General features: G+C 31.2%; 4 protein-coding genes across 5 annotated transcripts; 2 read left to right on the top strand and 2 right to left on the bottom strand.

The window, feature by feature from the left end:
• Window positions 1-215: 215 nt before the first annotated feature.
• L(3)07882 (Nucleolar protein 14 homolog l(3)07882) lies at window positions 216-4,190 on the bottom strand. 2 transcript variants are annotated; one of them, XM_076769102.1, is made up of 6 exons: window positions 3,922-4,190; window positions 1,898-3,658; window positions 1,679-1,808; window positions 1,438-1,602; window positions 853-1,361; window positions 216-776 (listed from the first exon to the last, which is right to left on the bottom strand). In XM_076769102.1, the coding sequence occupies exons 2-6, from the start codon at window positions 3,610-3,612 to the stop codon at window positions 530-532; spliced, it is 2,766 nt and encodes a 921-aa protein (XP_076625217.1). In that variant the 5' UTR covers window positions 3,613-3,658; window positions 3,922-4,190; the 3' UTR covers window positions 216-529. The 2 variants fall into 2 exon arrangements, with proteins under 2 accessions (XP_076625217.1, XP_076625218.1); XM_076769103.1 differs by having other exon boundaries at window positions 1,898-3,630.
• Window positions 4,191-4,228: 38 nt separating this feature from the next.
• Cog8 (conserved oligomeric Golgi complex subunit 8) lies at window positions 4,229-7,515 on the top strand. Its single transcript, XM_076769105.1, has 10 exons — window positions 4,229-4,702; window positions 4,837-4,908; window positions 4,971-5,095; window positions 5,173-5,448; window positions 5,701-5,914; window positions 5,985-6,145; window positions 6,205-6,480; window positions 6,542-6,730; window positions 6,814-6,969; window positions 7,097-7,515. Exons 1-10 carry the CDS (start codon window positions 4,648-4,650, stop codon window positions 7,433-7,435), a joined length of 1,863 nt encoding a protein of 620 aa, XP_076625220.1. The 5' UTR covers window positions 4,229-4,647; the 3' UTR covers window positions 7,436-7,515.
• A 124-nt stretch (window positions 7,516-7,639) lies between these two features.
• Window positions 7,640-9,717, bottom strand: LOC143343832 (uncharacterized). Its single transcript, XM_076769107.1, has 2 exons — window positions 8,744-9,717; window positions 7,640-8,665 (listed from the first exon to the last, which is right to left on the bottom strand). The coding sequence occupies exons 1-2, from the start codon at window positions 9,364-9,366 to the stop codon at window positions 8,101-8,103; spliced, it is 1,188 nt and encodes a 395-aa protein (XP_076625222.1). The 5' UTR covers window positions 9,367-9,717; the 3' UTR covers window positions 7,640-8,100.
• Window positions 9,718-9,998: 281 nt separating this feature from the next.
• On the top strand, window positions 9,999-13,166 carry LOC143343829 (ATP-dependent RNA helicase DDX24). The gene is made up of 9 exons (XM_076769104.1): window positions 9,999-10,304; window positions 10,395-11,108; window positions 11,177-11,322; window positions 11,460-11,752; window positions 11,835-12,057; window positions 12,112-12,223; window positions 12,293-12,410; window positions 12,482-12,659; window positions 12,737-13,166. Exons 1-9 carry the CDS (start codon window positions 10,119-10,121, stop codon window positions 13,032-13,034), a joined length of 2,268 nt encoding a protein of 755 aa, XP_076625219.1. The 5' UTR covers window positions 9,999-10,118; the 3' UTR covers window positions 13,035-13,166.
• Window positions 13,167-13,300: the final 134 nt, after the last annotated feature.

Below are 13,300 nucleotides of genomic sequence, written 5' to 3'. Positions count from 1 at the left end.
TTATTTCCAGTTTATAGATCCTCGATCGTCGTGTAACAATATACTCGACATCGAAGGCACATGTTTAGTTTTCTCTACCTCTATCCCTTCAGCAAATTTTATTTTAATTCGTGTAAATCGAATTATACATCTATGCATAACATTTTTCATAAAGATATACATTGTGTCCAGTCTTTCTCAGAATACAATAAAGATCGAAAGAAATAAATTTATATAAATTGTTTTATTATAAATACATCGTTTATGTATGTACAGTCTATTGTCTTAGATATCAGTCTGCATAGTACAATTGTTGTATTGTATTAAAATCAAGCAAAGGGGGTCGATATATTTTTTCACGGAAATATTTAATTTCAACAAAATTTAATTTAATTTTCGAATTACAAAAATCTTATGAGTCGCTAATATAGCGTTTACGATTATTTTATCATTAACATTAGCTTGCCCAAGATCGTCAAATAAAATAATTATGATCTCATAGAATTATTTTACAACTGTAGTATGCCTCCATGCTTTGCTTCTATATCTTTTATTTCTTCCATTTCAGTTTTTTCAATTCGCTTTGTTGCATTGCAGCTTCGCCAAAGATTTCCTTTACTTTACGTTTGCGTTCCTCGTCATTCTTAATTTGTTGTTTGATTTGCAGTTTTGCTATGAAGGCCCTGTCCCTTCGTATTTCACGGACAGCGCCTTTCATCTCTTTCTTGTATTTATGCAATAGCTTTTCTCTCTCTGCTTTCTCTTTGGACATGGTCTTGTGTCTCTTACCGTCGTATCTGTAAAAGCATTTAATACTTACAACTTACAAGAAGTATATTAATATGAATAATGTAATCCAAACTTGTTACATACACGGTCTCGATTCGGGGTTCGTACAGCCTTAGTGGTTTTGGCTTCTTCTTTTCGATCACCATATACTCTAACTTTTTGTTTTTCAATTCTTTCAAGTCTTTTCGTAATTTTTTAATATGCTTTTTCACTTTTAACGGATACCTATCGAAGGCGTTTAGCTTAAGTAAATTCAAAATTGGCTCAAATATTGTATACACTGCTTCCAATTCTTCAAGTTGGTTTTTAAATTCGCCTATTAAATTTACAGCTGTTAGTAGACTTCTTATTTTAAAGTCATCGTCCAACTCCCCGTGTATTAAATCAGCTGCTTTCATAAGCGTGCTACTGGGATCAATATCCAAATCAGTTTGATTTTCGTTAACTATTAATAAATTGCTTAATTCGCCCATTCTTTTAAAGGGTGGTATAATCTTCATTCCCTGAATTACGTGCTTTGGTATAGATACGTAAATGACACCACGTAAATAATTTATTACAGATGGTGCAAATCGTTTGCTTAAAAGCGTGTACTGTAAATATTATTTATAAACGTTTACGATGCGCATTATAACTTATTACAGTAATACAATTTAAGACTTTTCTTACCTCTAAAACGAGCGTACATATGAAAAGACCTTTCGAAATATCTACTTTATTTCTAACACGGCATCTAAGTAATATTTGAGACATAAATATTAAACAAGGTGTAACCACAGGGTGTCTAAAGTCAGATGTTGGGAATATCAAAGAAACTAATTTGAAGAAAATAAGCTGAAACAAGGAATATTTGTCATAAGTTTACATTTTTTAATGTGCTTCTTTTAGTTGAGTAATATAGTACGCGTACTGTATCTAAATCAGGATATTTCTTTTTATTGTTTTCAAACTCTTCGTGTTTTTCTTTAATTATTTCTTGTATAACAGTTTTAGCATTTTCTGGATTCATTTGCGCAAGATCGTACAGAAAAGGGGCTAATCTAAAATAATATGTGCGTTCAAATGTAGGTAATACAAATACTTAAATTTATAATTGAATAGTTTTGTTACCGGTAAAGTTGTGTATTACCTATCTATTATTTGAAAGCAATTAACTATGCTTTCAACATCGTCTTCTACGGCACAATCATTTAAGTGTTGCAGTAAAAATAAAAACAAACTTGATAATTTTTCTTTATTTTTACCATCTAATGTCCAATGATTGCACTTTATAATACGATCTATGATAACCGATTGATATTCGGCATTACGATTGACCAATAGTTCCTGCAATTCTTCGTAATTTTCGGGTACTTTATAAGTATAAGGTAATTCTTTTCTCGCTTTCTCCATAATTTCTTTTCTTTTTAATAAGTCATCTCTAATTTCTTGCTTTTTATCTTCATTGCTTAACTGAAAATCACTCGTATCATTTTTTGTCTTCAAAATTGACTTTCCTACTATAGAACTGGAATTAGATTCCTTTGAAACAGCTTTGTTAGTTTTTGCAAATGTAACACTCTTTTTAGGCGACATGGTTTCATCTTCGCTAGAAGATTCTTTTAAATCTGATAAATTGTCTTCTTCGGAACTCGTAGTTTCCGAGACTTCTGCATCCGAATTTTCGTCCGGTTCATTTTCTGCAGAACTCTTTGTTTTATTTTTGTTTTTAACAGTGTTACTGTTCATCTGAGTGTCTGATTGGTCGTCTTTTTGGTCATTTATAGCTTTTCCTTCATTGTCAGAAATTAAATTGTCATCATCATCATCATCGCCATCATTATCGTCGTCGTCATCATCACTGCTAGAATCGCCTTCTGCATTCTTGGCCAAACTGTTTTCTTCGCCAATCGATGCTTCATCATTTATGGTTTCTACTGTAAAACCATCATCAAGGTCGTCCGCCGACTTGTGCCTAATTTCATTATTCGGATCATTTACAAATCCTTTCATTCTCGCTAATCGATCTGCTTCGAGGGCTTCCAGTTTTTCCTTTTCTTCCTTTATAATTTCTTCCTCCGATTTTAATTTATCCGATGGCGTACCTCGGGCTTCAAACTTTAATTTTCGTACGGAAATATCATAATCATCAGCTTTTATCTTATCAACTGTTTCCTCGGCAGATTTATTAGCCGCCGTCACAATTGGAAGAAGATCCCTCCATTCAGAATCAAGTTTCTCTGTTAAATCAACAGTTTGTTCGCGTATCATCTGTTTCTCAGCTTTTCGTTTTTTTGATTCAGCTATAAGTTCGTTTATGAGATCTTTTCTGGACTTTCCAGATTCTGATTTTGACAAAACACCGCCGCCAAAATGAGCTTCGCCGACAAATTTATCTTCCAGTTTTCCAGTCCTATTCCCATCATCGCTAGATTCATCATCACTTTTTGGGTCATCAAACTTTTCAATCTCTTCTAAAGTTTGACCCCTGTGTGTTAACACCTCTTCATCATTTAAACTATAAATATTTTTTTTCTTGTGAGCTTTCATACGTTCTTTGACAAATCTTGCCATAGCTTTATCTTCTTCATTCATTGAAAAACCTTTTTCACCTATACGTTTATCTAAAAATATATTATCTTTATTTTTTAATTTATATTCTTGTAGAAGTGTTTTTTTGCGTTTGTTGATTGCTTTTGCTCGTGATACTCCTGGAAGTCCATTGTCTGCCTTGCTTTTTCTTCCCAAAACATTCTGTTTGTCTCTATTTATATGTACTTCAAACGGATTCAAGCGTTCTTTCTTTTGTTGACTTCGCTTTTGCTGAGAAAGCTCGGACAAAGATTTCTTTTTTGTTTTAACCATTGTCTAGTACCTTTATATCTACATGAAGTACATAAAAATTTGTATTCTGAAATAAAAAATGAAAGTAAACTTCTTTTTTGAGTATATTCGTTCGATCTTTAAAATATTTATGAAATACTTTGGTATTTTAAAGGAAAATTTTAAGTTAAAGTTTAATTCACATTATTATTATTATGTTTTGTGTAATTTACAATATTATTAAGAAATACATGAAGACATTCTAGTTATACGCGAGGTAGTAATTCGAAAAAAAAAATTATTTCTCTTGTGAACATCGTAACTGTACATGCTTAAAATTATTCTTCTTACCTTTGTCACCAGTAATTCAAATCTGTCTTTCACATATAATTACAAAATAATGTTTTTTAATTTATAACCTTTTCTTGGAAATATGTGTCAAATTCGGATCATCGATATATAATTTTTAACATGCACCGTGTAATATTTGTATATAGTTAAAAATTATAATTATACAATTTGTATATAAGTATTTAATATCAATGTTAGGCAAATTCGTTGAAGTAGATATTTAACGCCCATCCACGTGTATTTGACTTTATTGATACAATTTGTTAGTATCGAGTTGATACTGGTTGACAACCACTGCCGATAGAACTTACAGCTCGTAGTTTCGACCTTGTTCACATGGTACAGTGTACGGAAAGGCTTTTGAGTTGAACACACTATGAACAATTTTCATGAATGGAAGTTATTGTTACAATAAATGCTTTTTATCAAGTACTATTTCGAAGAATAAGTACCATAATACCATTACAATAAGACTTTAAATTTCTTAAAAATCTAGTTAGAAAATTAATTTCTATACATTCTACCAATCAGAAATAAGATAGCGCCTAGTCTTTTCATTGTTTCTACAATATTATTGACAGGTTCTTTTTGCATAACAGTACCGCTATTCTAGTTACGAAGATATGTCAAGATCGAGAAATATATTGTAGACGTGTATGAGACATGTAACGTGTAAAGACGATAAGCATTCCGCAAGAAAATATAAATGTGTTGTTTAAATAAAAAATGGATATCGAAACTGAGAATGTTATAAACCTTATATTTCCGGATGGTATACAAGGTGACTTATGTTCATAGAGTTTAATATTGAAAATCTATTCACTGTTTGTGTCTCTAATGTTGTTGTATAGTTAAACTATTCAAAATTATTGTAATTTTTAAACATATACTTATAATGTATTTTTTTTTAAATAGAATCATGGAAAGAAAACCCTGAGTTTTATCAGTACTTGTCAAAACTTGGTGGTTACGATGTTGATCAGCTTAGTAAGTTAATTTACAGATATTAAAAGAATTTACAGAGTTTAAAAAATGTTTATATTTATTAGGTAAAGAACCTGACCATCTGAATGATGAGAGAACATCAGTATTGCAAACAACACAAGAGTTAGTATTTGCTAATTATAAAACATTTATTCAAACAGCAGAAAGTTCCAGGGAGATATTTAAACAAGTAATAATAAAATAGATTTTGACAATTTCAGTAGCATTAGCGACATATTTACTGATTCTTTGTTATATAATTTCAAGTTTAATCAAACTGAAAATCGGCTAGATGGACTTGTACAAAAAATTCCGAAGTTTGTAGAGAAGTGCCAATTATTCTGTGATGCTTCAAAGGATATAAATTCTCATAGGAGAGTAAACAGTTTAACATTAACAAGAAATGCAGAATTGCTGGAAGTACTTGAAATGCCTCAATTGATGGAATCTTGTTTAAGGAGTAATCAATATAATGAAGCATTAGAATTATCTCAGTATGCACGTCAGTTAGGAACCAAACATGGAGATATTCCGATTATATCGGTATGATTTAATGTAAAAAAAATAATGAAAAATGTACTACTGTGCCCACTTAAGTGTCCGCGCTCGGGACCGGTCGCGGTCGTTTAAGTGGGCATGGTTACTTATCAGAATTCAACGGAGATAAGCAAAGAGGATAAGTGCGTCAAGTGCTTCTAAGAATTGGTGGGAGATAACCGCGGACACTTAAGTGGGCAAAAGTGCGGTCACTTATGTGGGCACTACTGTATTTCACTTTATTCATTAACGATATAGTCCATAGTGGCAGAAATTGAAAGCAGTTGGTCAGGCATGGTAGGACAAGTTGTAGGGTCATTAAGGGGAGATTTACCGCTTCCAAGATGTTTACAGCTCGTCGGATTATTACGATCAATGGATGCTTTTACAGAACCAGAATTACGTATTAAATTTCTTCAAGCGCGCGATAGTTGGCTTCAAAGTCTTCTGAACGCTATACCCAAAGATGATCGTAAGTTACTTTGTAACTACCGATTGTTACATGGTACGATTTAGTAACATTAAACGTTTATTCTTATTAGCTAATCTTCATATTACAAAAACAATCGAGTTATCGAGGATACATTTGTTTAATATAATAACACAATATAGGGCTATGTTTAATGATGACGAACTCATGATACCAGGGAGAGATCCGACTGTAAACGAAAGTGCCATATTTTATCATTGGCTAGAAGAAAAGGTACATCAGTGTTTTAAGCTACGATATGGTATTATAGTTTAACTATTTTTCCCTTTTAGATATCTCAGTTTCTAATGACCTTGGAACAAGATTTACCTGGCGTAACGTCCATAGATTCTATTTTAGGCCAATGTACATATTTTGGTTTATCATTTGGTAGAGTGGGTGCTGATTTTACTGGACGAATGTCTGATATATTTGTACGTGTTATTGGTGAAAAGTTCGAGTCGGGTGTTCGTAAAACGACAAAGAAGTTTGAAAAAGACATGGAATCATTTACACTAATTAATAAAACATACAAAACTAATATAAAAATGAACACTACAATAAAATCCGTAAGTAATTGCTTTCATTGATTATTCACGGATTTATATTATAGAAAATTATTTTCTATAGGAGTATCCACCAGAACAATTAGTGGAATTTTACCCTTTAGCTGAATACTGTAATGGTCTTATATCTGCTTTCAACGAAATACGACTTTGTCCGCCGGTAGCACTTTCTGCTTTCTGTACAATCATTTTACAGGAGTCTTTATACAATGTAGCAAAATCTATATTAATTTTTTATAAACAGGAACAACAAGTAAATCCATACTTTTATTTTATGTAATTTTTTAGTTCCTTAATTATATAATTTATGTGTTTGGTTTAATGCATTCTTTTCAGGCATTTGCTGCAGCAGAAAGAGAAAATATGCTCAAATTCACAGAATGTTTAAGCGAACAATTGATTCCTTATGTACAGTACTGTATTCATGTTATTTTCCCGCCAAATCAAATTGCGATTCATTTAGGCATTTCAGAGAATTTGCTACAAACCGAGGTATGCAAAGATGTCATTAATTTCTAAAAATTTTCGTAATAAAAAAATTGAATTACTTTACTGTCAAATTATAGATATTATTTAACAATATACAAATACATAAAAATATTAAGTACATTTTCTACAGGGAATCACGTATTTAAATAGAGATAGTATCTTGGAACCTTTGGCTCTTTTATTACCAATTCCAAAAAACGGGAAAGATTCTATCATTTCCTCATTACCTACCTCTAATACACGATCATTAGTAATGCAAAAACTTTCCAATGAAGTATCTTCGATGTCTGAAAATACGGAAGTAGATGCAACTTTTGAACAATCGAAACAAATAAAACAGTCTGAATTACACGAATCTGCAGAGCAAACAATGGTATCTACCGATTCGCAAGAAAAAACTGTGGTATCAAACAAAGACATTAAAATTAATGCAAATAGCTCGAGCGATGGTGCAAATCAGAATAGGTAACTGTAAATTGTTATCAATTTCGCTCCATGTCGTTGTATACAAGAATATTGTAAATAAAAAAGAATAGTTTTTTAAGTTAATATCTTTTCTTTTTCTGATACACGTTTACTAAAACTCAATCCAATGCAAGAAACTTAATGTTTACATTTTTTATGAATTTATTAGTTTAACATTATTTTTTATTACAAAATAAAAAATATTTCGTTATTCCTATGGTTAATTACTACTCAAAATGAAAAATACAGTAGTATCGTAAGAGATATTAAACCTTAGTGTTATGTTCAACTGTAGTAAATATTATTGCGTCTTTTTCAAAATTTACATAAAATAATTAAACTATCCATACTTAATGTCATTTAGTACAGAGGTCTTAGTTAAGACCACTAAATATTATTACAGAATACAAAATAGATGTACAGTAGTGCCCATATAAATGACCGCATTTTTGCCCACTTAAATGTCCGCGATTATCCCGCAATTCTTAGAAGCCCAATCGAGTCGGTATCTCACTCGCACTTATCCTCTTTCCTTAATTTCGTTAAATTTTAAGAAGTAACCATGCCCACATAAGTGACCGCGGCCGGTCCCGAGCGTGGTCACTTAAGTGGGCACTACTGTACAAAGAATTTTAAATAACTAATTTTTCATTTGTGTCATTCAAAATATCATGATTCCATAAAAACTAGCTCCAAATTTTGTTCAGCTTTTGGTATTACAATATCACTAGATTTAACGTTAAAACGTGTTTTTTTAAAATCATTGTTGTAAATTTTGGTACTTATCTGTCTACTTTTCATAACATTTGCTTCTGACATATTGTTTATTATCAGTCTTTTATATTCTTTCCTTATTTTACTCTCATTGTGATTAAATATATTTGTTTGTTCTAACTCGATATTTGATGCTGTGACAGGATACTTTGGATTTAGAATGTCTTGTTTAATTTTTCTAACTTCTCTAAGCAACTTTTCATATTCATCTTTCTCCTCCGGATTTTCTGAAGACATATATGATCTTTTTCTTTTGAAATGTCTCGTAGATATTTCAACACAAGATTTTTCCTCTGTATTTCTATAATGATTATCTAAATGTGTCTGTAACTTTTTTATTTCTTCTTCCTCTTGTTTATGCCTTTCCCTTAATGCTTTCAAGCGTATTCTTAATACATCACAGTCTCGTTGTGCTTTTGTATATAGATATCGTATTCTATCTGTTGATGTTTGAATCCGCCTAAACAATTTTTAACTTTAAAAATCTTTAATTTATTAAAGTTTAAAAATCATATTTATTGTTGTTTATGATACATACGTATAATCTCTTGTTAACTCTCCTTTCCTAGTATATGCAATTTTTGATGTACAAGTATTTTTTGTTTCCACTACAGTGTTTTCACACTTAATAGGTTTCTCTACTACAATAGGTATTAACTTAAATATAACTGGTTTTGGAGAAATAACAATGTTTGGTACATAAACTTTTTGATCAGTTTTTGCATTGTTATTAGTTATATTTGTTTTACTATGACTGATATTCTTGGTAACATTCAATACATTTTTACTTTCATTCAAATTTGGCCTAGGAGGTTTATTATATTGTTTGTTTATAGTTATTTTTAAAATTGGGACTTTTGTTGTGGCTTTTACATTTGAAACTTTTTTTACTGTATTTGTACTCATATCCTTAATACTTGATACTGCTCTGTTGGATTTTGAATTTACTACTTTATTAGAGTTGAATCTTGATAGAGCTTCATTAAATTGCATTTGGGTTATAGGAATTAGTTTTCTAATTCCCAAGTTGTTTGGAGACTGAGTTTTTAATTTAGGAATTACAGTAGGTGGTTGCATTGTCAAAAGATTATTTTCTTCACTACCATCTTTTAGTATGTTTAAGTTATTAACCTCCTGATGCATACTTGCATTTGCTTGCATGAAGTTGGTAGGTGAAAAACTGTTTTAAATTGTTGCACTGTGCTAATTCTTTGGACATATCTTTGTCCTTAAAATGTGTAACACATATACCATAGTCATTAGAGGTTTCTCTATTACTTTTCTTTTTTAACTCATTTGCAAATAGTATCTTATTATGCAAAGGAAAACAACAATCTATAGAAACTTAACGAAACACATAACTTATTCAACATTAATTGTTCATTGTAAGCAGATAATAATTATACTTAAACTATGCTATACTTGCGATAAGTTCGTTTATAACTATCGCAACAAAGAATTCGCACTTTTGTATTGTATACAATTAACCTCCGCCTGTAATATCAATCGTGGTGTGTTAATTCAAAATAAAACAATCGATATGATATTACATATTGTACGTTAAGCAACAATGATGTTTGCCCTGGCAAGAGAAAGTCACTAGTTTTAGCACTAATGAGAACGTTTTATTTTTTAGGCAGGAATTTTAATTCGTCTCAAAGCTAGTAACTTTTTCTGTAAATGACAAAAATCATTGTAGTTGGTATACAAGCCGGAAAAATATACTAGATGTTAGCCAATCGAAAGGAGTCCACGCAAAAAAGAAATCGTCTTTGCATCGGTGTTTAGTGTCCAACGTTGAGCACGTGCTTTCATGTTGACTAAGTAAGGTTATAACGCTCAAAATAATTGTTTCTCAATCTTTTAATCGGTTTTTGTTAATTATAACGAGTAGTACCAGTGTTGTAAAAACTATGTCTAAAACGAAACAAAATAGTTTAAGTGGATGGAAGCCGCTGAAATTAGAAGGTTCTGTATTTTCGGGTGGTATAGAGGGTTTAATTGGCATAGAAGAATTAACTGATTATAAATTGGAAAGAACAGATAGTAAAACGAAAATTTCAATTTGCGAGGAGAAAAGTAATAAAGAAAAAGATAAGGTGAGAAAGAAAATGATTTGTATGATACTAACAGCGATGAGATTTATTATTGTGGAAAGTCGGTATGGATAATTCTTGTATGGTTTATAGGCGTCATCAAAGCGTAAAAATTTAAATAAATGGCAAGAAGATACTGTTGATGATAACGAGCCTGTATTAAAAAAAATAAAGATTAAAAAACGTAAGAAAAGCAATAAGAAGATAATAACAAATCAGTCTGTAAAAGATGATTTAGATATTGATTCTAATGATGATTGTAATCAAAGTACAGATGATGAAAGTAATATGTATGATACTGATGTTCAAGTATGGAGTAATCTAGGTGTACCTACAATTATAATAAAAGCATTAAAAGATCAACAATTTCGTTCACCTACTACTATACAGGCATTAACCCTACCATCAGCAATATTAGGTCACAGAGATATATTGGGTGCTGCTGAAACAGGCAGTGGGAAGACATTAGCTTTTGGAATTCCAATTATAAATGGCATTTTGGAATTGAAAAGCAAAGAGTCTAATAAATCAGATGCAAAGTCTATTGATTCTAAGAACAAAGGTTGGATTTGTACAGAAAGTAAAACTGTAGAAAACAATCATAGTTCATCTGAATCTGATTATGAGGGGGATGATGATATTAACGAAAGTATAGGTTGCATACGTGTAATCAATAATATAGAAATTAATAAACCAAGAAATTATTCACAAAAGCCATTGTATGCATTAATTTTAACACCAACTCGCGAATTAGCTGTTCAAATAAAAAATCACCTGACTAAAGTAGCAAAATATACTGATGTTAAAGTGAGTATTTTGACATATGAAATGAGTCAGACAGTCAGGAATGCTCACTAAATATTTATATTATTTAGATAGCAGTAGTGTTAGGTGGGATGGCTGCAGTTAAACAGGAAAGAATATTAAGTAAAGGTCCTGAAATTGTAATTGCTACACCTGGTAGATTATGGGAATTAATACAGCAAGGTAATCCACACCTTAATCAAGTGGATTCGATTAAGTAAGTTTTGTCGAGTACAGCAGTGCCCACTTAAGTGACCATGCTTGGGCCCGGCCTCGGTCACTTATCTGGGCACTACTGTACTTTCTTCTTGTGCTCAGTTTGAAATTATAAAAAAATTAACAACATTACAATAGGTATTTAGCTATTGACGAAACCGATAGAATGTTGGAAAAGGGGCATTTTCAAGAATTGCAACAATTGCTAGAAAAAATAAATATGCATAAAAACAAGTTAGAGAAACGACAGACATTTGTATTTTCTGCTACATTAACCATGGTGCATGATATTCCAGAGTATTTGCAAAGAAAAAAAAATAAGCATCATAAAAGCAAGATATCCAAGCTTACGGCTGGTCAGAAATTACAAAAAATAATAGAATTAGTAGGAATAAAAAATCCGAAAATTGTTGACATCACGAAAGAAACAGGTTGTGTATTTTTACATAAACTAATCAAACGTGTTACACTTAGTGTAGCAATACAAAATGAATGAAGATGTTTTACTCTTAGGTACTGCTAGTAATCTAACAGAATGTAGAATAGTGTGCACAATAGATCATAAAGATTATTATCTTTACTATTTTCTGAAAAGGCATATTGGTAGAACATTGGTATTCTGTAATAGTATCGGCTGTGTAAAACGCCTAGCTACTCTTTTCGGGATTCTTGACTGCAAACCTTTACCTTTGCATGCCAGTATGCAACAAAGGCAACGATTGAAAAATCTTGAAAGGTAATAAGATTTTAATAAATAAAATTTTCGATAAAAAACAGTAAATAATTATAGATTCCAGGCAGATAAGGATGGATTGTTAATAGCTACGGATGTAGCTGCAAGAGGTTTGGATATTCCGAATGTTGAGCATGTGATACATTATCAAGTCCCCAGAACAAGTGAAGTATGTACAAATGAGTTTAATTAACTATGCGTACGTACTTCTTGTCTTTTACTTTTAATTATTTTATAGAGTTATGTACATAGAAGTGGACGGACTGCAAGAGCACAGAAAGAAGGAATAACAGTTCTTATGATGGAACCATCTGAGAAACAAAATTACACCAAATTGTGTAAAACGCTTGATCGTAGTAAGTGATCAAATTTAATAATATTGCTAATCGATAATTCTGAGGTGAATTAATTAATAATTTAATTTTAGCGGAAGATTTACCTACATTTCCTGTAGTAGATAGGCTGCTAATTGCAGTCAAAGAAAGAGTCGATATTGCTCGAGAAATTGATAAATTAGAATTAAAATGTCGCCGAGATAATTCACAAAAGGGCTGGTTACGTAAAGCAGTTGAGGATATGGATTTGGTTTTAGAGGAAGATGAAGAGTAAGATTCAACAAATTCATAGTTATCACCTGGCATCACTTATCTTTTCTCACAACGAAGATAATTTTATTTTTTAGCGAACTGGAATTAGAAGTAAAAGAAGTAGCAGATTTAAAACACCGATTGAAAGTGAAAAAGCGCCAATTGGAGTCTCTTATATCAAAACCGCTATTTCCAAAAGGATTTTCTGGAAAATATCTTGACACTAATATTGAATATAAGTTAAATGAAGAAAACCAGAAAGCTGTTGACGTTATGAAACACGTTATCGAAGAAATTCCAAAGAAACGGAAGGAGGAAAATAAAAAATCTAGGTATAAGAAAACTTTTCTCAAAAACAAGAAATCAAAAAAATCGAAAATAAAAGCATCGTAACGTGGATTCCTGCGACGAAGGAAAATAAACAAATATTTAATAAATTTTTATAGATCTATTTTATTGTCTACACTCGGTTTCTTGGGTAATCATTTATATTTTTCTATCGCGTTAGCTGAAACAAGTTTTCGAAAACGTTGTTTCAAGTTTTTCACAAATATTACATCGATTCTGTCGTTCAGAAAACAAACTTGAGCCTTTCACTCTTTAGAATCTATCAAATTTCATTGTTATTGTTAGTACATATGGCAGAGGTATGTACATGC

This window comes from Colletes latitarsis, chromosome 7 (assembly GCF_051014445.1).
Source record: "Colletes latitarsis isolate SP2378_abdomen chromosome 7, iyColLati1, whole genome shotgun sequence".
In the NCBI taxonomy this organism is placed as follows: Eukaryota; Metazoa; Arthropoda; class Insecta; order Hymenoptera; family Colletidae; genus Colletes; species Colletes latitarsis.
This window is presented reverse-complemented; position numbering and strand designations above follow the sequence as displayed.

Coding starts and splice junctions, on each gene's coding strand:
- Cog8 (XM_076769105.1), top strand. CDS start 4,648: ATGGATATCGAAACTGAGAATGTTATAAACCTTATATTTCCGGATGGT. Junction 4,703..4,836: donor ATTTCCGGATGGTATACAAG/GTGACTTATGTT, acceptor TTTTTTAAATAG/AATCATGGAAAGAAAACCCT. Junction 5,915..5,984: donor CGCTATACCCAAAGATGATC/GTAAGTTACTTT, acceptor TATTCTTATTAG/CTAATCTTCATATTACAAAA.
- LOC143343832 (XM_076769107.1), bottom strand. CDS start 9,366: ATGCAAGCAAATGCAAGTATGCATCAGGAGGTTAATAACTTAAACATA. Junction 8,666..8,743: donor GAGTTAACAAGAGATTATAC/GTATGTATCATA, acceptor AAAATTGTTTAG/GCGGATTCAAACATCAACAG.
- LOC143343829 (XM_076769104.1), top strand. CDS start 10,119: ATGTCTAAAACGAAACAAAATAGTTTAAGTGGATGGAAGCCGCTGAAA. Junction 11,323..11,459: donor AATCAAGTGGATTCGATTAA/GTAAGTTTTGTC, acceptor ACATTACAATAG/GTATTTAGCTATTGACGAAA. Junction 12,411..12,481: donor GTGTAAAACGCTTGATCGTA/GTAAGTGATCAA, acceptor ATTTAATTTTAG/CGGAAGATTTACCTACATTT.